The sequence below is a fragment of the Amphiura filiformis genome, chromosome 1 (genome assembly GCF_039555335.1).
Source record: "Amphiura filiformis chromosome 1, Afil_fr2py, whole genome shotgun sequence".
Taxonomy (NCBI): domain Eukaryota; kingdom Metazoa; phylum Echinodermata; class Ophiuroidea; order Amphilepidida; family Amphiuridae; genus Amphiura; species Amphiura filiformis.
Genome location: NC_092628.1, coordinates 68,945,751 through 68,964,608, shown reverse-complemented (window position 1 = coordinate 68,964,608; position 18,858 = coordinate 68,945,751). Strand labels below are relative to the sequence as shown.

Here is an 18,858-nt window from a genome sequence, read left to right as displayed (position 1 = left end):
ATATAAACACTTGTTTTTGCAGTGTATGATTGACGGCTGTTCAACCCAACTTCCTACTATTTACTGCATATCGTTAGATTTATACAATTTACTTTGAGGACTGTTAAATTTCAAAAATATCAATTTTTAATAATTTGCCTTAAAATGTGTATTTTATCGCGAATTTAATAAAATCTAAATTATTTGATATCAGAAGGATGTGTCTGATTTGCTCTTAGGTGCCACAAACAAAATACCTAAAAACGTCGCTATCCGAGCCCTTACAATGCAATCTGTGAAAAGCAAGTCAAGATCAAAACGGGCAGGTTAAATTGTTGGCTAAGTACGCTTGTACTTATTATGCAAGATGTGTTTTACCCTCACTTAGGCTTTACTTAGTAGGCCTTTACTTTTATTTATTTGGACCTTTCTTTCTACGCTTACTGTTTTTTATAACATTTTTTTCCCTTCTTTATATTTTTATACGTTTTCAGTGGCTTAGGCCCTACATATAATTTGTCATATTTTGGGCAACATTGCTACATATACATAATACACATTCTGTATCAATGTATTTAGGCCTATGAATCTGTTTATTTTCAAATCGTTCTCTTCGGGCATGTTTAATAATGATAAAAGCCACAGTAGGTCTATTTTCTGTATAATTTTATTTGTCATTAGTATATCTGATGTTTCATCTGATGGTATTTTGGCATGCTTGAATATTTACTTACATCGATCAGTAGGCCTATCCGATACCGTAAAACGGGTAACTTTGGGCACTTTTCAGAGTTTTTAAACCACTGCTTCCAAACAAAACCAAATATATTTCTAATTATCTCTTTTTTATGACGTTAGGGTTCCCTTCTACACCTTGAAGTTGAAAAAGATTTTTGAATAATTTTGAAAGGGTGCCCTAGGGGTTGAAAATAGCCTGACCAAAGTTACCCCGCATTTGGGGCAACTTTGGTCAGAGTATTACATTCCATGAAGAAAAGAAAATGAAAAACGTTGCTCTTCGCTGTCTATGGGCAAGGTTTTGTTTTTTGTGACATTTATCCCCATGCAAAATTAAGCAAGCACGCATCCTTGCTCACAAATATCGATTTTATTTTGTCTGAAAAAATGTAAAAAATGCTCATTTTTGGTCAAAAATGCCAATATTTTCGTAACTTTCAAAGAAATTGGACATGAGCGACTTCTTCCAAATATATTTCTTAACAAATTGAGACCAAATATGACTAAAAACAATATTGCTGTACGGAAATATGACCATTTAAAATATATATTTGAACGACCAAAGTTACCCGCTTACCGAAGTTACCCCATTTTACGGTAATTAAATATTACAATGTTAGGGACGCTCCATTTGATTTCGGAAGGGGACTGGAAGTTGAGGTGGCTTTTATTTCGCGTCGAAGGCGGCGAAGTTTGTTTTGTTTTTTGCCGACAAAGTTCAAGGACAATAATAGGCCTAGGTAAAATGTGTTGTAGTACATTTAAAATTTTCGTACCTTTTCATACCTGATTTTGGTCCTTCTGCTGCGAATCAACGATATATATCCTCGGAATGATTCCATCACAAAATTATCCAAGATAAACAATAGTGTCCATAATTGCATGGTTGTTCCAAAATCGTAAACTCGATTCACAGAGAAGAGTATCATTGCTCAGGTATAGCGATAGGTGTAGTTTTCTTGAGGTTGACAACTGTAATGACCATTTCATATGAGCCTATACATGCTATATGACCTTTTGCCAATTTTCCTTATTATGCAAAATAGAGACCTAAACGCAACATGACGCAACTACTTCAACAGTTAATACATTAGAAGTGGGCATAAAGAACTATTGATGGTCTAATCACTTTAATGATTTTACGAATCTACGTTTATTCAATTTGTGTAACAAACATTTTAAATCTTTATAATTCAAGAAGGTGGTTACGGATGATTTGAACTAAACACCTGGATCGTGATATGATGGGTATTTCTATAGAAATTTTACATAAAGCTGAGTCGGACTATTTTTGCACTCGCACCTAAAATTTAGTACGATCATTATATTAGTGTATTGTCCGGCATCAATGAGTAATTGATCAATTTGTAAAGAGCAACCTATTTCAATAACACTCCATTCGTGAAAAATAATGGAGCGGTAAAACAATAGCGCGACGTCATAGGTGTGTATTAAGTCGGTTAATGGCCGCGGATTAGAACGTGCGTGGGTCAGAATGGCTTCGCCGCTCCGCTGCTCAGCCATTCTTACCCACTCACGCTCTAATCCTTGCCATATCCTATACATAATTTTACATATAAAATACTGTATTGCCTGCAATAAACGACCCTGGGCATTGTATTTTTCCAAAAAGGGGGCATTTACATGTATTGGAAGTAGATTGTCAGTAAAAAACACTTAAAGGGTTCAATTTCACGATGGTGCTCCTGTAGAAAGAAGGGATTTACGACTATACCAACACTACAAGAATGTGGTGAAATTCTACCATGATAAGGCAAGGAAATGGATGAAAGTTTGAGTCATAATAGGTTTTGCCAATGCAATTTAGTGATCGTCACTGACATGACTGATGCAAGTTTTAAGCTTACTCACACAATACATGTATGGCATGGAAATGTTTCCATTTTTGTCAAATTTTCACAGAAAAATTGGAGGGGGCATTTATTAGAGCCTAGAGGGGAGCGTTTATTACAGACAATACGGTAAATCCATAGATCTGTTGGAGTGCACATTTAATATATACTTGTAGTTCAATTCTACATACCGTTGTTGGTGAACCAGATCCATCCTGGAGTTTACATGAAGGCTTGGAGCTGTGGGTCTTAGAACTGATCACATCACGTAAACTATGTGTGTATTTACCAAGTAATCTGCAAATAGATACATAAAGATACAGTTCAAAAAGTTTAGAAATTTATACATTGTCTATGATTTGTTTATATCCAGTAGGTGTTTCAGAATTGTAAATCACCAAACACATTTTTAAAAAAATGCATTAAATTGCATGTTTGTTCAAACTGACCACCCTGCATGTATATAAGCAAAAGTTCCCAAAATTCAACTTCAGGATATATACTTTCAATCACAAACTGTATTGCATTATACTTTCACTATGGTTTTCAACTCACTGAACCCACTACATTGTAATGTCAAAGTATGTATAATCTGTGACAATGGAGCTTAATTTATGAGCTAAAGATGAATAATGTATTTATTTAAAAATTATTGCATTTTATAAATGCAGGGATAGACGAGGTAATATACAGTGAATTGAAGTGTATGTCAGTAAATTTGAATTGGCTATATGGCCAAAAGAAGTGCTTCAATGTTTAACTTCTGTTGCACTTTCTTGTATTTCATGTTTTTGTATCTCAGGAAACATGCTATGATGGTAGTTTCAATTTAACATAAAATATTGACAATGAATTTTACTTAGAAGTCAAATTTTGATATTCATTTTACTGGACTGCATTGCATACCTTTATAAACATACATAAATATTTAAATGATCAGAAGCAAAGGTTATGCACTTTATTACATTTCCTATTACATACATATGTTTAAAAACATCTGTATGTAATAGGAAATACTGGTCTTCAAATAGCCATCCAGGGGACAAAATGTGTAAATGCAAGTTTCACTAATTGTCCACTATTCATTTATGCGTGGGAATTCAAGCCATTTTAATTACCAGTACTGACGTTGAGTATAGTCCCACCCCGCTTTTGGGTGAACATTTTTCAAAATTGGGGGTGGGACTATACTCATTTCAAAAAAAAAAAATTTGGTTTTGAGTGTCCCTGGACCTAGATTTAAATGCTAGGATCATTCATGGTTGACCTAAAAAATTTTTAAAAAATATAAAAAAATTTCAAGATGTTTTGTTATTTTTTAATATGAAAATTGATAATTTGTATTCATGTCATACTCTATTAATGATTTCAAAATGCATTGAATTTGAATGCATTTTGAAATCATTAATAGAGTATGACATGAATACAAATTATCAATTTTCATATTAAAAATAACAAAACATCTTGAATTTTTTTTTTTTTTTTTTTTTTTAGGTCAACCATGAATGATCCTAGCATTTAGGTCTAGGTCCTGGGACACTCAAAGCGAAAAAATAAATAACTTTTTTTTTTTTAATTTCTGAAATTTTCCGAAAGTTTGGGGTGGGACTTTACTCGAAGGTGGGACTATACTCGCGTCAGTACGGTATTTTATTTCAACTGCTTAGGAGAATTACTAATTGGGCTTTTATCCTTTTTGAGAAAAAATATGTTTTTAACAGGTGAATCCTAGTACAAATAATCAAATAGCCATCCAGGGGGGCAAACTGTTTAAATGTGAGTTTCAATAATTGTCCTAAATTTTGAGCATACATACGCATACATAACATGTAAGTAATTAAAATTACCGGTAAAATTTCAAGTTCCAAATGAGTCATAATACACTAAAGCGAAGCTCTTCTTTTGGCTGGTATAAACAACCATTTGTCAATTTTATGATGCAAACATCCAGGCATATTCTACAATGACTGCACATTTATATATAAATCATAACAAAAAAGCGTACAACTAAATGTATTTAATTTCAATATTACTTTCATCTGAAGCAATTAAAATCCTATTTTTGCCAATTGCTACCAAATGCTACATCATCCACCCATATGACAGCATACCCTGAATAAAATTGCATTTGAAATGTAGAATCATTTAGAATCTTTCCTCTTTTCACAGTTCACACATCACTGCTCATCTGACAACAGATGTTATGGAATCATGCATATCAAAATCCTATCAAATATATCAGGTCTCTAAATTTAGAGAGCAAATTATTTCACCAATTTCACTTGAGTTCTGAATGCACAAATAGTAACCAGGGCCCTGGAGTATGTAGGCCCCTATATTATTTATTTTATGCAAGAGGCAAAAATGAGATAGATTTCAACTTTGTCAACATTATTTCCCTCAAAAGATGGCTTTGAATCAATTCATGAAAAAAAATCACTAAAATTGAATAGTTTTTCTACACTCCTGACTCGCATATTTATGGCTGAAAGTTGATGGACATGTACATATACCAATTGCATTTGCTTGGAATATTATTGATTTTTGATTGGAATATTTTCATATTCATAACAACAAAAATTGCTATTGTTTTGTATGTGTAATGTGATGTAAGTACTGTACTCTAAATGATGGTGATTCAATTTAATTTGATCATCAAAAACAAAAGACAAAGATCATGGATCAGAGGTGTTTCTGAGTCAGATTGTAATGTTCATCTAAAATTAATACATGATCAAGGCTGATCAAATCTGAGTAAATGAGAGCACATATTTTTTTTACATAAATGTTAGGAAATAAATCTTCAATCCAAAGAATTTAAGTTAACTTTTGGATGCAAGCTTACCAACTTCATATTTTCAAACTCTACATGTAGACTATAAAGAAATATACTCATAATTCTAGCACGCACAGTCATGATACATGTACTGTGTACATAATACAAACAGTCAGATTTTCCCAAATTTTCAGACAAAAATATAATGTGCTGTACAATACTTTGTGTACTCCATCATAGGTATTGTTGCTATCAGTATAAGATGTATTTTTCCATATTCATAGTGTTCAAATGCATACAGTCCTGATTGGTAGTTACACATGACAGATAATAATGATTATATCTATTTCAGTCTCCTCCTCTATCATGTCCAATGTCAGATCTTATTATATTTGACAAGTTCATTTAGTTCTTAAATTTCACTGAGAAGTAATATGTACATCTGTTCATAAAAATTGATGAAAACATGAAACCCTCAAAAACACCCGCATCTACCCATTTTGATGTTTGGATATTTCATGGCTAGTTAATTAAATTTTACATTCATTTAAGGGATCTAAAATGAGCGTTTATTGCGTTTCGACAGTATTTTTTGTGGGACATGAGACCACCTCAGACCTATCGAATTGCATTCTGAATACGAAGCATGTCTTTCTGATATAAAATAATTTTCATTTTTTGAAAATCACAATATAATACAAATTTTATGACAAATTATAAAAATTTTTGATATAATAACAGTCCTCGAAGTAAATCATATAAATCTAATGATATATTCTTAAAGTGTATGTACGGAGGAAAAGCCGACGAGTCAATTGAAAATTTTGACCTTTCATATTGAAGATATGGATTTTTTTCCCAAAAGACCTAATTTTTTTTGGTGTTTTGGGGAAAAAATCCATATCTTCAATACTGAAAGGTCAAAATTTTCATCGGCTTTTCATCCCACCTACATACACATCAAGTATAAATCATTAGATTTATAAAGTTTACTTCAAGTACTGTTAAATATCAAAAATATCAATTTTCAATGATTTGCCATAAAATGTGTATTAAAATGCGAATTTCAAAAAATCAAAATTATTTGATATCAGAATGACATTCTTCGTATTGCAATTCGATGTCTGATGTGCTCTAATGTCCCAAAATAAATACTGTCCAAACGTTCATACCCCAGCCCTTAAAAAGCACAGCATTTTCAGCAGAGCAATGTACAATGTACATTTAATAGCAGTATACTCTAAATTGTGGACATTCTTTTTGACTTTACCTTATTAAAAGGAAATAGAAGATTTGAATCTGGTCATAAGCATGGTGACATACATTTTAACCAGAAAATTATTTCTTGCAAATGGTCCTAGGCTGGTTAGAACCATGCAAATAATCACCTGCAACATTGTAGTTTTAAACTTGCTAAAACAAAACCCATTTTAAAATTTAAATTTCCATCAGCTTATACACCAGGTCACAATAGCATCTATTTTGTAGTAGGCCTACATAAATTGCTCTTTCTACCAGCACAATTAAAATTCAAGTGAGAAAGAACAAAGTGAGAATTAAACAATTTTTTTTATTATGTTGTGGAAACACTAGGATAAACTTGGTATTAAAAGTGTGAATGCGAATGATGAATGAGTAATGTTTTTTATGAACTGAGCTTGGCACAGATCCGTACCAATGAACAATAATATTTCAGCATCAGCTATACCAAATTCACCATTTTATAATAGAGAAGTTTAAGAACCATCACAAATGTGATTTGCTAATATTAATTTTGCTTTCAAATGGAATTGACTTGCATAAAAAAATCTGATTTTGCTAATCTTGTTTTTGTAGGTCAATCTCTCATGAGGTCATACACTCATACTGTAATTAGGGGTAGGCCCGGGGGGTAGGCCTAAATGTATTTTTAAAATCTAGAAGAATATTTGTTCTTGTTGCACTCCCTTTGCCTTTTCAAGCATTCTTCCAGTTGTGATTTTTTAGTGTTCCAGGGCTTTAGTGGAATTAAAAACCTCCCACTAGGGTCAGGTACATAGTTGCAATTAAAGCTGTCAACCTAAGCACTTGAAGTGCAATGAATCAGTAAATTTGAATGTCAGGGTTCATGATTCATATTGATCTCTTCAGGCACACTATTCCAACGATTTCTTACATTTTCCTGATAATTTCTAGAAACACTGATCTAACTACCGTAGTTACATTCAAGATTTTTTTTGGAGCTATTTAAACCAAAGGTACAATTTTATCAAACAAGATGTCATATGAAAGGTTATTTATTTAGAAAATTCTCTTTTAAAATTCACTTTTAAAATCAAATGTTTTATCTAAAGTTATGTGTTTCTAAATTTCCCTAAAATCAAAATATAATATTTTTTTTCAAAATATTAAACACTTCTAAAATGTTTGGCGAGATAATATAGATATTTAGCTTATTTACCACCCTCTAAACTTTGTAAGCCATTACTTCTTCCCTGTTGGCTGTTAAGATTCATATGGAAAGAACAATATATAAAGAAAAACGTTACGAATTGTAACACTTTATCCTGAAAAACTTTTCAAATAGGTGTGGAAGATACTTTTTTGTTTAGATCATTTTGACATACTTTTTCTGCAAATATGTGTATGAGCCACCTTGAATAGCTGATCTTTACTTTCTATCAGTCATTTACAATAAATGCAGAAAAAAAAATACAACAGTAAACTTTTACTGCATTTCTTTCATAACGGTAACCGTTAACAACAGTCTTTTCAGCCTAGTTGGTTAAACCTATCAAAACATTACTTCTACTTGGATTATAAATATCAAGCCTTGCTATGTATGTCAGCATATGAAAATGACAAAGACCATGTACATGTAAATTACCCTTTTTGATTTTATGTGCCAATAATGTATACCATACAGGGTGTTTACTGCTGTGTTACCATTTGCGACGCATGTACCTGCCTGTATATTATTTTTATTTTATTTATTTTTATCCAAGTGGTGTTTGACTAATGAGATCGCAGAATTCTTATAACTAAAGGATAATTTCTCTCATATTCCTGGTCACATCAAAAGGGCCTTTTTGTTGTTTGAAATTTAAAAAAAGACTTTTCTTGTAATGTTGCATCTACATGTAAACGAGTTTCATCAAAGTTCTACCAAAACAAATTACACCAAATGGTTCCCAGAAAGTTTTTGGCAAAAAAATGTACCCTTGTACTAAAGTTACATTTGAATCACCCTCTCTTGAAAAATCAAAGTCATCAAAGTGTAAATGTGTCTCAAAATGCATGATGTGAGTTGTTTGCCTGGTTGCACCCCCCCCCCCATAAAAACCAACCAACAAACAAACAAAATCCTTTCAATTTTATTGCCACACATGTTCATGTTCTACAATTTTACATTGCAGAAAGATACCTGGCAAGGATGACAGGTCCATGAAATTCCACTGTAAATATCCTAAATAGATTTTTACAATAAAAGCTTTCCTGCTGAATAAAAAAATCAATATTCAGATAAATAAAACAATTGGTGTCTCTTTTAATGACATCATCAGTTAATTGGCAATCATTGATCTGTTAGCAGGGAGAGCTGACCTACATCTCCCGTACTATTGGAAAGCATGCTGTATTTAAACAAATATTTGCATCAGTTTACTGCACCAAGAGTTTCCACCTTCTTCATCAAATTTATCATTTTTGTAGTCTATAAAATAAGCCAAATGAAAAATTAAAATGCCCACAAACATTTTGGTAGAAATTCAAAATATCTGCAACATGGTTTAGTACCCATACCTTAAATGTTCGCAACATGGCGCTATGGCTATGGGCTCCCTTGACCAAAGATCCTAAAAAAATATGATCTTTGTCTTGACATAACTGGAATTTTAGACACAAACTAAAAGCAAAGATCCTATTTATTTTTAGGATCTTTGCTAAAAGTGCCCTCCCATAAAAATCCCACCGGCAAATAAGGGCATGTACCCTTTTGGGATTTTCAGAGGAGGGAGCTCTCTATTTGTACATGAAATTCGACCGCAGGTATTCAAAGGAACCCAGGTGCGCCATTAGGCTGACGTTTATGGTATATGCACAAAAATATGTGGGTTTCTTTTCCAGGCAGAAACATGTACATGTCCAGATAGCTACATTTTGTAGTCCTGAGGTGACAATAATATCACCTAGGCCTGCATGTATTGCATGAACATTTTCATTTTGCCCTAACATTCCAGTGTATTTGACCATGACACTTTAAACACATAGGCCTACATGCCTCTTCACATCACCCACTGATTGATACCAATTGAAAAAGGTAAATCACCTTGATTTCTTTCTTTTTAGAATCATTGGTTCCTGGTCTGTCTACAAATATCACTATGTGCCATAATACACAACTAACAAAATGATAAACACCCACATTTTAGATACACTGGTACTTTGGACCTTACATGTAACTTTTGATTACAACATTTCCGTACTTAATTTGATACCTAAATGAAAAAGTTGCAAACAGTGTTTTCATGAAAATAATACACTAGAGCTCTCTACACTGATGTTTTGAGCAATAAGAAGTTGTTTTATTCCATTTATAATAGTGATAAATTAAGGGAGTCAAATTTTAAACCACATGCTACTATTTGAAAACACATTTCAAGATCATTTAAAGTTCATGGTGGAAACCATTCTGATATCGATGAATTCCATGTAACACTAACAAACACAAGGATATTTAGGAGAATTGGGGAGAAAAAAGAAGTTTGATTAAAAAAGGAACCAAATTTGGCAGCTAAACCACATCATGCAGATATACACATAAGTAGGGGAGATTGGGGTTAGTTGAAATATTTTTCACAAAATCGTCTTTTTAACGCAAACCGATTACTTTCAAGAAACACTAACCATATCAGTATAAACATATACAACTTTATTGGACCTGCTTATGATTATTCATATAATCCAATTTGAAAATTTGAAATAGTGTTTCAACTAACCCCACCCCTGGGGTAAGTTGAAACATAGAATGAGGTTAGTTGAAACACGGCTTGTAAAAATTTCAAAATAATTATTATTGGGTTGTTAGGGTTATACTTCCCTTGAAGGCACCCTTTAACATACAATCAGTGTGAAAAAATGAATAAATAAATATGTGGGAGTGCAGGTCAATACTTTGGACACAAGGTGACGAGTGTCACCATGGACCAAAATATGAGAAGCCTAAAATATTATAAAATGTACTTTCTGTGTGCACTTTTTGCTTGTATTATTGCTTTTTAACCATATTAAAGCAATATTGAAGAAATGGTAAACATGTTACAAATTTTTAAAAAGTCAAATTTTTAACCATATTATTCTATGCGATTTTCACGTGTCAACTAACCCCACCTCAAAAGTTTCAACTAACCCCGATGCCTATTTTTACATTTCAAAGTTCATTACACAAAATAAGAAATACAATAAAACTTTTATTTAACATTATTCTGGGACTTACTTCTAGTGCTTATGATACTCAAAAAATAATCCCCTGAATCTTCAAACAACATGGAGATAACGCATCTTTTCTGCGGGCTATAAAAGTTAGTCAGTAAGTCAAAAAACAGATATTCCTTTCCCAAGCCAACACTGGTGGGGCATCAGTGCTGTTGCTAATTTGGTGGATGACCCTTACTAATACCTATTACTAGGTGCCAGTATTTTACCAAATTAATTTTTTGTGTCAGAAAAAAATACAATGTTTCAACTTACCCCGCGTTCCAACTAACCCCAATCTCCCCTATGCAGTTATGTACAGCAACCTTGTACAAAGTTTGGTTCAGAGGACATTATGTCTCAATGTAAATAACCACACAATCATTAAACACCCACATAATATTTCTTTTCACAAAACCTGTAATTTTAAAACCATTAATAGCAGAGCAGACTTTCATATTTCAAAACAAAGTGGAGGTACTTCATAACAAAATGACTTTAGCTATCCTTTACTGCCCATTAATATTCCATCATGCATAAGGCCAAATAAAAAAATAAACATGTTTCACGTCCCCTCCCGCTTCCTTTTTGGAGGTTTCTTCAATTATTTTTTTATTTTTTGAAATTCAGTTATAACTTTTCAAAAAAATATGTCTAGGAAGTAGGGATGCTTTCTATGACCTTGCTAATACACAAGAAACACTTTTAGAAGGTTTTGAGATAATGAGAGGGGGCCTACCTCCCAGAACAACAAATAAAAAGAGGCCTCCTCCTTTTTCCATGTATTATTGTGTGCGCTAAAACGGCTCTAATTATGGGTATTTACATCGATTTTATGATAAAAATAAAAAATAAAAGTCCCTCCTCCTCCTTTTTTCGAAAACCCGGACGTGAAACATGTTTTATTTTTTACTTGGCCTAAACATTTATATCAGAAAATGTTTGTCAATTCTTTTAAATTCTAGGTTACTAAGTATGTTAGTATTGCATAAAAGATTTGTATTTTAATTTTAATTTCTGGTGAAATATGCAGAACAACTCAACATAATTTTGAATAGTGACTCTGGGTAGTGACCTGGAAGTATCTTTTAAGAAACTAAAATACAATGATTGTTATATTTGTGTGTTTTTATTGCCAGTACAATTCCATGACCTTGATTGCATTGTTGTTGGCAGATTGGCATTGACTGTAACTCCTACCATGCTCCCACATACAGGGTAAAACACGCGACCAAGCTCAGAACTTCACAAGCGGTTTATTGTGAACACATATTGGAATTGCTATGCAAAAATATTGCCACATTTTTATAAAGAAAATCAGGGCTGTAGCAAGGTTGAAAAATGTGGGGCGGCCATCACAAATGTGGGGCGGCCAAAATACATATATACGCCAATATTGAAATAAAGATATAAAGAAAAACATAACAAATTTCTCAAAAAGTGGGGCGGCCATGGCATCCCCGGCCGCCCCGCTTGCTACGGCCCTGAAGAAAATGCCTATGAACTTGATACTTTCTATGCAATTGCAAATGACATATAGGTATTTAAGGGTGGGTGGGAAGGAAATTGGGGATATGACTGTGTCCAGGGCCATGATGGTGGCTGTGGAAGCATTGGGTGGCAGATTGTATACTCTGCGAAACTGCCAGCAAGTACCCAGTGGTACTAGTATTTGATCAAAGTACTGTGGTTAATAACAAAGCAAATCATGTTTCTACTGCATGTAGGCTACTCTAAAGTGAATAAATAATAATCATACACAACAAAAAAGCAAATTTAATGAACTATTAAATTCATATTGTAACATACTACAATAACTAAAATGAGTCATATCATATTTTACTACTTTAAATACTATTCAAATTCAAAATGGTGGGTCACCATGACAACCAATATAAATCTCAACATTTTGATCTGTGTGTGTTTAAAAAAGAACTACAAAGGCAACTTTTTATGGGATTATGCAGCTGTTTTTTGTTTTAAAAGAGAAGGTACCCTTCTTTGTCTGAAGATACAAATTTATTTTATGATTTTCAATTTCTGTGCATCAATTTCCATCATTTCAATATGTGTATGGGGATGTGGTATACCATAGAATAAGAAATATAATAGAAAAAGTGAATGCACTTTTAGACACATTTCTGAATTCCAGCACAACTGAAATGAACACACCCTTTGATCACAATTTCAAAGGATATGGTCGAATCCAACCAAAAGTGTCCACGGGCCAAAAATAAAAGTCCGAAATAAAAATGTCTCCACAATTTTTTCCTTTTGCCCATTGATTGATGACATATTGGCCTTATAGGAACCAAAAGTGCCATTATTAATCTTGAAAAATAAATGCAGGACGTGTGATAGTAAATGTGATATCAAAACCCAATGTTACCTACGAATACCACTAGGATGCTTTCACTATCGCAATACTAATCAACCTAAAACAAATGGAATATTCCCATTAACGCTTTTTTTCGTGTAATGTAGACCACAGGGTGTCAGGAAAATGCTAGCTCAACCAGAAAATATTTGTTTTTATTTTTATAACGCGATCAATATGATCTTAGTCAATTTATGCTAGTTTATTTTTGAAAATGAAGTTTAGGTCAGTTTCTGTATTTTATTTATCAAATGAGTATGAATCAATTTACACATTGTATAAGAACGAGTAGGATATATGTTTTCAAGAATATTAGGAATTATACGCATACACCTAACGCTTTATACAATGAAAAGGTGAAGAAACCCGGTATTCGTGCCAGGTAACATGAGCGATTTAACAATATCTATATTGAGTTTAGAGGTATAAATTTTGCTATTATAGTAATGAATTAATACAATGGTAGTTTTTAGATCTCTTTCAGATGGTACGTCCAAATGAATAAATGCTATTACCTTAGATCAAAAAAATTTGATGCTTTTAGCAAGATTTTGACCACTTCATTTTGATATACAAGTAGTTAATCAGCAATTTTACATAATAAATAATTGTTGAATGAATCCGTATATGGATAATAATAGTGTCCTGGGGTACCGCTTAAAGTTTTTGACAATTAATTTCCATTGGTAGGGACACTTCATTACACATGTCATGTATTATGCTGTATTCATAAGTAACATTTCAGTATTTGTAGGTAAGAATTAGACTTTTGTTGGATATCGCAATCAAAACTTTTATAAAGCACTTTGAATGTATTATTTTCTTTATGTGCGTTTATTGATACTTTAGACCCTATCATGTATTAATAATGTCGGTTCACAGCGGTTGAAAGAGGATTGAAGTACATCTATTAAATTAGGTACCTCTTTGATGTCCTTCTAATCTTCTTTGAATCTGATTTTCCTTTCAAATGAGCAGACCGTCGTCTATTTCAGTACATATTTTTCAACAATTAAGCCGTATTCAGTTTTGCATGGTGGGCATGTATGTGAATTCGCAACTTTCATTGACATATGATTTGATAGCAAACATACAGGCCTTCGTTATGTACCAATATGAGCAATGGCATGAATGGCGGTGTTTCACAATACTGTCATGATGTCAAATTGTATTCGTAGGTAACATTCGGTTGCGAAATTTACCTCTGAATACTTGCTTTTATTGTTGACATCTCAGAAATATTTAAACGCAGGCTATTGAAACTTGGTAGAAATAAAGAGTGTATTACCCTGCACCTATTGCTTAACTATTGTTTACTATTCTCTCACTTTGTGGAAATGACACAGCTTTTAACATGTATTCGGAGGTAATGCATATTTTTTACCAAACCTACCTTTGTGCCATTTACAATTTCTGGCAGCTAAACACAATAATAAAGATGTCCGAATGCAATGCATTTCAGTATTGGACATATCAAAGCTTGTATCAATTGCGCACTTATTAGTGATTTCCATTTTTTAAGATATATCTAGTGCTATGAAAAATTGTATTCGCAGGTAATGTAAAAAAATACCACTCAAAAAATTATCACAAAAAATTCATAATTATGTACAAATATGTGAAAAATTGAACAGGCAATCTTTGAATACACACCTTTCAGGAAATCAATTTAGATTCAATCCAATGACTTCTTTTCATAACTGATTTAGATGTTTTTAAAAATACATTAAGAAATATTTTGAAAAAATGGGTAAAAATAGCATGTTTTGGGGTCTCTGTGTCTAAGTTTTTCACAGAAGGGGTTTTATTATATATGGCACGGCGTATGATCAAGGCAAATAAACACAATACAAAAACGAATGCCAATTGATTAATACTTTTAAGTTATGGCCCTGAACATGCCGTGTACACTTTTCATTGGATTCGACCATATACATTTTGTTCTGATTTGGCATTTCTCATGTGAGGGCATGTTATACCTATTTGTGCTACCGGTATTACATTTGCGGGAACAAATATTGTTACAGAGTTTCACTCATTCAGTAAAATTACCCGCTCACTGTCACTATAACAAATACCAAATGTTGCTCCTAAAATATTTTGTCTTTTCCAAAAATGCACATGCACTCTTTAAACTAACTTTAAGACAGTGTGCTCTTAAAAATAACAAGTTAAAATATATAATGAGCACTAACAATATCTCCTTTTGTCATGCAAATCAGTATCAACCCCAAAACTTGCCCAGTTTATACCAAAATATTCCTTTTCACTTTTGTGGTCACACTTGTCCAATGTGTGCTGTGTGTGTGCAGTACTGTGCACAGTGCACACATATAATTCTTGTGATATTCTGATAATGTGTCCCCTCCCAGAGAGACACACCCTACTTGTAAAGACCCTAAAAGAAGGAACTCAAACTAGTCCCAAACAGAAATGTTTGGTAGACTCATAACCGTGCGATCTTACCTTTCCGATGTTGATTAAGATACTTCTTGCATCGATCCCGAGATGCGGAAAAACCAATAGTCATTTTGTCCCACATAAATGAATAAATAACAAAACCCCCGATCCCCGGTGGACTCACCCAAAAGGTGACGTCACACCATATGATCGCCCCTTATCCGACTTGGGATCCCCTACCGGACCAAACTTGTAGGGGTGGCGGGGTCCGGGATAATCAACATCGGAAAGGTAAGATCGCGACCGGTTATGAGTCTACCAAACATTTCTGTTTGGGACTAGACTCAGTACACCGGGTCGATCTTACCGCTTCCGATGTTGATTAAGATACTTCTTGCATCAACATCTGAAAGATCGATCTAGCAAGTAACCGACGGATGGAGGTACAAGATTGGTCAGCATCTGATCAGGGATCGGGAGCGGTAACGATGGTTTTCGCGAGGTCAGAAAATATTTTCCCCAACGGTCGGGAAACAAAAAGACCACGCGATCACAGACATAAACCTCCTTACTTAATAAGTTTGGTGGTTAAGAATAGCGACACTGGTTCTTACCATGCTGAGTATTCTGTATAGTCTGAAAACCTGGTACCCGTACACCACCGTATTATGATCGCCCGAACAATGTCCCGGTAAACCTCCCGCCTGCCTCTGATTACTAACGTAAACGGAAGTATCGTAGAGAAGGGCGAAGGTGGCTTCAGGGACACCGCCTGCTAGATATCCTCAAGGGACAACCGAACGGTATCGCCAAGATGATGAGATAGCTCGTGTCGAGTGGGTCGTGGGACGCCAAACCTTCGCGATCCCCGGACCCCACCAACACCTGGACCAGCCATTGCGACAGCGGCTGGACCGAAAGGCTCTGTAAGGGTGATGAATGCGGTCGTGAGTCCCTCGCAAGGCTTGTGTTCGGAAGAAATAGTGCTGCAGCGCCTTATCGGACACCCCAGCCTATCTTTGGCTTCAGCCAACCTTGCCCAACCCTGGGGATTGGAGAGGGACGAATGTCGGTATGCACCGCGCCGCTCAGAGTCACGAGAACAGAGCGCCCGAAACAGTGTCGCTCCAGTGTTTGTGAACACGGAAGCTAACCTCGAGACCGTGTGCAACTCAGCACCGCCGTCCCGAAGCCAACGCCAAACCGAAAGCCATCTTGAGAGTTACGATTTAAGCGCCGCTTTTGACGGAAGGTCAAAAGGGTGACCCTTAAAGTAATCTAAGACTGTGTTGGGATCCCTTAGGAGGATCACTTTCCTTTTGGTAGACACTGCTGAACATACCGTCGAGGCGTAGACTAATAAGGTAACCATCGGCTATGATAGTCGAATTCGCCTCGAAACCTCGGTGAATGGAGAGGACAGCTGACTTATAGCTGGCCCCAGTGGCCCGCTGAAGTCTTGCTTGGAACTTTTCTGTCAGAAACTCCGAACTAGCAGCACAGAGGTTCTAGCGGGAGAGCTATTTGTCTCATTGCACCAAGCGTAGTATGGAGCCAGACTCTGGCTATATCGTCGGAGGGTAGACTTCCGCTAGCCCCGGCGATGAGAAAACAGCTTCTGATGAAAAGTATCCCTCCGCTGCGTGTTCCCTGGTAAGGGCCATGCAGCTAACTGCAGGTGCTCTAGTGATAGACTGGTACCTCCGCTCCGGGCATCCGGAGTAGATCTGGTACTGGGAGTGCCAGCGGCCTTGCCGCTAGCAGAATGACAATGCAGTCTTCCCACCCGATCTTGGCCACCACCCTCATGAGTAGTGAGATCGGAGGGACTGCATAAGCTGTCATCCTCCCCAGTCTATGGACAGAGCGCCCACGGTGAATGCTTGGGGGTCCGCGACCCTTGAGCAGTACCCCGGCAGTGGATGATTGCGATGAGATGCGAACAGATCTTTCGAGGGGTGGTACATCCCCTTGAAGATCGCCCGAGCGACCTGCGGAGCAAGCCACCATTCTGCTGGTCCCGACACCCTTCCTCGTGACAGATTGTGCGCGAGGATGCTGGTGGACGCCTCGCGATGTGTATCGCTCTCATCGTAATCTGCCTGAACTTGCACCACCCTATCAGGTGTCGTGCATGCAGGCTCAATCGTGGTGGCCCGGAGTCCCCTTGTCTGTTGGGGTAGGCTACCACGGTTGTGTTATCCGTCAGGACAACGGTATGTGATTCCACGATCACCTCCTCGTAAGCGAGGGAGGTTGATGTGAAACTCTGTCTCTATGGCCCCCATAGGCCCGAGACGGAGTCTCCGTGGATGTGGACCCCCCAGCCCCGTATTGACGCGACGGTCGTCACAACGTGACATACCGCGGGTGCAGGAAACCTGACACCCTGGGTCAAATTGGGCTGATGGTTCCACCACCAGAGTGCCTCTCGCGCGATCTCCGACAACGGAACCGCGAGGGATATTGTGTGACGACTGGGCCTGCAAGCAGGCTAGAAGGTGTAGTTGGGTAAGCCTAACGTAGAAACGGCAGTACAGTACGAGGTCTACCATACTGGCCATTAGGCCTACCACCTTCATCCATGCCACAGCGGGTTTTGCCCGAGACGCGGCCAAGAGTCAGGCACACCGCACCATGTTCGCCACCCGCTTCGGGTGAGAGCACTGCGAACCCCTCCGTGAGGGTGATCTGGGCCCCTACAAATAGTGGTGTCTCATGCGTCGGGACCACGCTGGACTTTTTTGAGCTGATCAAAAAATCCAGGTACCCGCACCCTACGGACTATCAACCCCATGAGACCCGTAGTCTTCAGTGGAGTGCGTCCGTATATGAGCCAAACGTCCAGGTAGCAACTGATGTTGACACCCCTGTGCTTCAGGTACGCTGCCACCGCTTCTGACCAAGAGTGTTAAACACCCTGGGAGAGATGGACAGGCGGATGGCCGGTATCAAACTGGTAATTTTGATCCTGTACCTAGAAGCGCAGATGCCTCCGATCTTGAGAGGCGATTGGCATATGCAGATAGGCGTCCGAGAGATCTAGCGATGCTGTTCCCATGCCCCTGATGGGGCAGGCTAGCACCGAGGCGAGAGTCCCCATTCTGAACCTCTTGGGCCTGAAGAACGTGTTCAACAGCCTGCGGTTCGGATGGGGCTCCCGTCGCCGGTCTTCCTTGGAGCCAATGGCTCCAAGATCACCCGAGAACGGGGGTAGACCGGGACAATCGCCCGCTTCGTGAGAAGCTGTGTGATCCCTGTCAGTAGTGCCCGACGCTGGGGGC

The 18,858-nt window shown here is 36.5% G+C and overlaps 1 protein-coding gene across 1 annotated transcript in view; it reads right to left on the bottom strand.

Moving 5' to 3' along the window:
* Positions 1-18,858, bottom strand: part of LOC140152073 (myoferlin-like) — a 177,085-nt gene that overhangs the window by 139,208 nt on the left and 19,019 nt on the right. Inside the window, 1 exon segment of the mRNA XM_072174374.1 lies at positions 2,762-2,867. Coding sequence (XP_072030475.1) covers positions 2,762-2,867 — 106 coding nt within the window.